This window comes from Pristiophorus japonicus, chromosome 19 (genome assembly GCF_044704955.1).
Source record: "Pristiophorus japonicus isolate sPriJap1 chromosome 19, sPriJap1.hap1, whole genome shotgun sequence".
Taxonomy (NCBI): domain Eukaryota; kingdom Metazoa; phylum Chordata; class Chondrichthyes; family Pristiophoridae; genus Pristiophorus; species Pristiophorus japonicus.
In genome coordinates, this window is record NC_091995.1 from 28,616,774 (window position 1) to 28,623,158 (window position 6,385).

The 6,385-nt window shown below is 52.3% G+C and overlaps 1 protein-coding gene across 1 annotated transcript in view; it reads right to left on the minus strand.

Moving 5' to 3' along the window:
* Nucleotides 1-386: 386 nt before the first annotated feature.
* LOC139229814 (vesicle-trafficking protein SEC22b-like) overlaps nt 387-6,385 on the minus strand; it is a 30,159-nt gene continuing 24,160 nt past the window's right edge. Inside the window, exons 4-5 of the mRNA XM_070861406.1 lie at nt 3,787-3,933; nt 387-664 (exon numbers count right to left, since the gene is read on the minus strand). Coding sequence (XP_070717507.1) covers nt 516-664; nt 3,787-3,933 — 296 coding nt within the window. The 3' untranslated portion in view covers nt 387-515. The remainder of the gene's footprint in view (nt 665-3,786; nt 3,934-6,385) is intronic.

Below are 6,385 nucleotides of genomic sequence, written 5' to 3' on the forward strand. Positions count from 1 at the left end.
GACTTTGAGGTGACAGTGCCACCAACTGAGCCACGGCTGAGACCCAAGGAAGCTGCAGCCACCCTGGGAGTGTTTGATGGGACAGTGTAGAGGGAGCTTTACTCTGTATCTAACCCGTGCTGTACCTGCCCTGGGAGTGTTTGATGGGACAGTGTAGAGGGAGCTTTACTCTGTATCCAACCCGTGCTGTACCTGCCCTGGGAGTGTTTGATGAGACAGTGTAGAGGGAGCTTTATTCTGTATCTAACCCGTGCTATACCTGCCCTGGGAGTGTTTGATGCCAACACTGGGTGTTGTGAAATTGGACACGTCGCATTCTCTGACACCGACGCCCCCCCTGATCCCGACGGTGAATAAACCTGCCCAGAAAAGACAACTACCCAGGATTGGACGGTAGAGTCACTTTTACAGTGGTGGTACGCAGTCCAGTTTGTCGGTGTTCCAGAACTTTCCCGGTTAAAAAGGTCCATGTCAGTTGTTTCTCGAGTCTGTCCGCCCATGCCAAGCGGCGAAAATCACAACCACCAGAAGTAAAGTATCACCATGAAGAGGCAGATGCCGGTGGCAGCCACCTTGGTGAAGCGGGACCTGGAGTTGAGTTCTTTGGCGTCGAGTTGATATTTCTTGGACAGGCTGGAGAGGTTGCTCGCTTTGGTGTTGAGGGCTGAGGAATAAAGGAGGTTTAGAGTGGGTGAGCATTCAATCCTGCTGGTCCCCCGCGCCCCCATCGCCCGCACTCAATGCCGCCAATGGGGGCAGTCACCGCTCGCTCCGCGACCGAGAGCGACCTAAAACAGATTTAGACGCGAGGAGCCAGGAACGCAGTCCGGGGAACCGGGCGCACGGAGATTGGGACGGAGACCTGAGGATCGGGCAGGTGGAGACGGAAATGGAGAGTGTGATCAGGCACGAGAAGATGGGAACACAGCCCAGGATTAGGCACGAGAAGCCTGGGACAGAGACTGGCATCACAACATCAGAAATAGTAGGAGTAGGACACCAGGCCCCTCGAGCCTGTTCTGCCATTCAATAAGATCTGATCTTGGCCTCAGTTCCACTTCCCTGCCCGCTCCCCATAACCTTTGACTCCCTTATCATTCAAAAACCTGTCTATCTCCACCTCAAATATATTCAATGACCCAGCCTCCACAGCTCCCTAAGGCAGAGAATTCCACAGATTTACAACCCTCAGAGAAGAAATTCCTCCTCATCTCAGTTTTAAATGGGCGGCCCCCTATTCTCAGATATGATGCCTAGTTCTAGATTCTCCCACGAGGGTTCAATGACTCAAAAGTCTGGTTACTGTAAACTCACTCAGGTGCAACCTGATCCATCTTTCGTCCAAGAGTGCCAGCTTGACAAAGACACCCAGCTTATATACAGGTGACCAAGAACACATGCCAGATGCGTACAGCCCGATGACCTCCGACCGCGCCGTCCTCTGGTGTCTGGTGACCCCCACCAAGCATTAATACATGATAAAGGGGAAACATCCTCACTGCATCTACCCTGTCGAACCCCCTCAGAATCTTACATCAGACACGAGGAACTGGGAACAGAGCTTGGTACTGAGTACGGAGCACGGGAACAGGTAGCATAGCGGTTATGTTACTGGACTAGACCCGAGGCCTGGACTAACGATCCAGAAGACACGAATTCAATTCCCACCATGGCAGCTAGGGAATTTAAATTCAGTAAATTAGTTAAATCTGGAATAAAAAGCTAGTTTCACGGTCACTATTATTGACACTATCGGATAGTTGTAAAAACCCATCTGGTTCACTAATGTCCTTTAGGGACGGAAACCTGCCGTCCTTACCCGGTCTGGCCTATACATGATTCCAGACCCACAGCAATGTGGTTGACTCTTAACTGCCCCTCTGAAATGGCCCAGTGAGCCACTCCGTTGTACAAGGCGGAGGCTCACCACCACCTTTTCGAGGGCAATTAGGGATGGGCAATAAATGCCGGCCTTGACAGAGACGCCCACATCCTGTGAATATAAACATAGAAAATAGGTGCAGGAGTAGGCCATTCGGCCCTTCGAGCATGCACCGCCATTCAATGAGTTCATGGCTGAACATGCAACTTCAGTACCCCAGTCCTGCTTTCTCGCCATAACCCTTGATCCCCCTAGTAGTAAGGACTTCATCTAACTCCTTTTTGAATATATTTAGTGAATTGGCCTCAACAACTTTCTGTGGTAGAGAATTCCACAGGTTCACCACTCTCTGGGTGAAGAAATTTCTCCTCATCTCGGTCCTAAATGGCTTACCCCTTATCCTTAGACTGTGACCCCTGGTTCTGGACTTCCCCAACATTGGGAACATTCTTCCTGCATCTAACCTGTCTGAACCCGTCAGAATTTTAAACGTTTCTATGAGATTCCCCTCTCATTCTTCTGAACTCCAGTGAATACAAGCCCAGTTGATCCAGTCTTTCTTGATATGTCAGTCCCGCCATCCCGGGAATCAGTCTGGTGAACCTTCGCTGCACTCCCTCAATAGCAAGAATGTTTATTTTAAGAACATGAACTCGGAGCCTTGGATAGAGCATGGGCCAAGGTCCCGGGGTTAAGGCATGTGTCGCTGGGATGTGTGGGGGAGGGACTGAGAAATCGGAAGCTCTGAGGTTACGATGGCGCATGGGATCTCAGTCAGGAGGACTATCAGAAAGGAGACGCGGGACAATTCGCTGGGAGCCCGAGATGGCAGGCAGCACCGGAGACTTCGGATCATTGGCACAGCGGGCCACACGTCATCGAAGGAGCGCCGCTCTTCCTGCCCGCGATACGGGATGAGTCGGAACAGTGCGGCCCCTTTAAGGGGCTGCGCAGACCATTCAAAATACTACCCACGCGCCGTTTTCGTATTGAAAACCCAGGAAGCCAACTGCGCAGGTTTCCTGGAACGTTGCCTGGCCACGCAGCTTAAAGGGAACATTGCCCAAAGCCCAACAATTGCTTCTTTTTCTAATGTATTTCGGATTCACTTTTGTAAGTTATTACTGAATCTGCTTCCACCACCCTTTCAGGCAGCGGGTTGCAAATCACAACAACTCGCTGCGTAAATCACGCAACATCTCCCCTCTGGTTCATTCGCCCTTGCTTCAGCTCATCCGCTGCTGAAGCCCTCATCCATGCCTTTATTATCTCTAGACTTGACTACTCCAACGCACTCCTGGCTGGCCTCCCACACTCTACCCTACGTAAACTAGAGTTGATCCAAAACTCTGCTGCCTGTGTCCTAACTCGCACCAAGCCCCGCTCACCCATCATCCCTGTGCTCAATGACCTACACTGGCTCCCGGTTAAGCAATGCCATCGATTTCAAAATTCTCAATCCTGGTTTACAAATCCCTCCATGGCCTCGCCCCTCCCCATCTCTGTAATCTCCTCCAGCCCCACAACCCGCCGATATATCTGCGCTCCTCTAATTCTGCCCTCTTGAGCATCCCTGATTATAATCGCTCAACTACTAGTGGCTGTGCCTTCTGTTGCCGAGGCCCCAAGCTCTGGAACTCCCTCCCTAAATCTCTCCGCCTCTCTTTCCTCCTTCAAGATGTTCCTCAAACCATACCTCTTGGACCTGCCCTAATTTCTACTTATGAGGCTCGTTGTCAAATTTATATCACATACTACTCCTGTGAAGCGCCTTGGGACATTTCACTACAGTGAAGGCGCCATATAAATACAAGTTGTTGTTGTTATCTTTAACCTGTGACCTCTGGTTACCGCCCCTCCCACCAGTGGACATGGTCTCCCTCAGGTACTCGACAGCGACTCACCGGAGAGGGTCTCCCCTCGTTGCAGGACCTCCTCGATGTTGGTCACCATGATTCTCTGCACGTCATGAAGCTCGGTGTTGATGGAGCCCAGCTTGCGCCGAGACCAGGAGTCGCTGTATGACTTCTTCAGCTTCTGAATGTAGGTGTCTGCGGGAGCAACAAAAAGACAAAGGATGCTGATGAGGGCCAACAGGAACACAAGTGGTGCCCGGGTTCGTGTGGTTGTGGTGGAGCGGTCGAAGCGTGCCTCGCTAACTGGACCAGGAGGCTAGCAACATCACCAATCGGTTCGACAAGCAATCTAACAAATCTTCCAATTGGACGAGGGGGCCAGCAAGCTCTCCAATTGGACGAGGGGGCCAGCAAGCTCTCCAATTGGACGAGGGGGCCAGCAAGCTCTCCAATTGGACGAGGGGGCCAGCAAGCTCTCCAATTGGACGAGGGGGCCAGCAAGCTCTCCAATTGGACGAGGGGGCCAGCAAGCTCTCCAATTGGACGAGGGGGCCAGCAAGCTCTCCAATTGGACGAGGGGGCCAGCAAGCTCTCCAATTGGACGAGGGGGCCAGCAAGCTCTCCAATTGGACGAGGGGGCCAGCAAGCTCTCCAATTGGACGAGGGGGCCAGCAAGCTCTCCAATTGGACGAGGGGGCCAGCAAGCTCTCCAATTGGACGAGGGGGCCAGCAAGCTCTCCAATTGGACGAGGGGGCCAGCAAGCTCTCCAATTGGACGAGGGGGCCAGCAAGCTCTCCAATTGGACGAGGGGGCCAGCAAGCTCTCCAATTGGACGAGGGGGCCAGCAAGCTCTCCAATTGGACGAGGGGGCCAGCAAGCTCTCCAATTGGACGAGGGGGCCAGCAAGCTCTCCAATTGGACGAGGGGGCCAGCAAGCTCTCCAATTGGACGAGGGGGCTACCAATCATGCCAATCAGTTGGATAAGGAGGTTGGCACCTCTGGTCAGTGAATACATGCCCCGGCTGGGAAGGATGGTACTGAGCTATATACGAACCAGGCAGTCCCAGGTTCGATCCGAGGACTACGTTGGGTTCACTGCTCTTACCAGGAAGGCAAGGAAAATGGATCCAACTCGTGATGCAGCCTTGGCTCAGTTGGTTTCACTTCTGCAAGCCAGAAGGTTGTGGGTTCAAGTCCCACTCCACCACTTGAGCACATAATCTAGGCTGACACTCCCAGTGCAGTGCTGAGGGAGTGCTGCACTGTCGGAGGTGCCGTCTTTCAGATGAGACGTTATATCGAGACCCAGTCTGCTCTCTCAGGTGGATGCTAAAGATCCCATGACATTATTTCGAAGAGGAGCAGCGGAGTTCTTTCTGGTGTACTGGCCAATATTTGTCTCACAAATCAACACCTTTGAAAACAAATGATCTGGTCATTAGCATATCGCTGTTTGCGGGAGCTTGCTGTGCGCAAATTGTCTGCCGGGTTTCCTACATTACATGAGTGACTGCACTTCAAAAGTACTTCATTGGCTGTAAAGCGCTTTGGGACGTTGTGAAAGGTGCTATATAAATGCAAGTCTTTCCTTACCTTGGCACGGCAGCCAAGGAGTTAAGTTTATCAGTCACTGTGACCCAGACATGAACCGAGCTCAGTGATCACGTAGCTCAGAGACCAATTAAAAAACTATCACTGCTGCCGATTTTTCTTCCAATGCTGCCGTCGCCTCGGTAACCTGTCTTGCGAGACTTTTCCTTGTGTTTACACACTGGCACCCGGGGAAACCAACACCAAAACGGCAAATATATCACAGCTCCAATAATTACTCCTGCAGCAGCTTGAGTTGATTTCCTTTCAAGCAGAGTGAAACGTTTAATTCCTTCCAGAATTCCCGGCGCTCCTCTCTCCCGATGCCCTGGGACTCCAGCACGGGCAAGCTGCTTGGCATCTCACCCGAGTCACGCCCTGTTGACGCGTGAGCCGAGGGAGTGAGTGAGTGTGGGTAGGATATTCAACCACCGAGGGCAGCACATCGGAGCTCGATACCGTGCTCACCTGATGCCCTGGCGTGCATACTCGGGGGCACATACACGTGGCCCTGCGCGCAAACACGGGGACAAGCACATGCGGGGATGAGCACAGGCGGGAGCGTGTACACGCAGGATTAAGCATGGACGCACGGGATAACGATTTGAAATCTGAATGGATTTTGTGTGCCTCCTTTTGCTAGTCCAATGCCAATTGTGACCTGCCCCAGGGTAAGCGAGAGGTATCTGCTGTAGACAGACCCAGGGTAAGTGAGGAGGTATCTGCTGTAGACAGACCCAGGGTCAGTGAGGAGGTATTTGCTATAGACAGACCTAGGGTCAGTGAGGAGGTATCTGCTATAGACAGACCCAGGGTAAGCGAGAAGTATCTGCTGTAGACAGACCCAGGATAAGTGAGGAGGTATCTGCTGTAGACAGACCTAGGGTCAGTGAGGAGGTATCTGCTATAGACAGACCCAGGGTCAGTGAGGAGGTATCTGCTATAGACAGACCTAGGGTCAGTGAGGAGGTATCTGCTGTAGACAGACCTAGGGTCAGTGAGGATGTATCTGCTATAGACAGACCTAGGGTCAGTGAGGAGGTATCTGCTGTAGA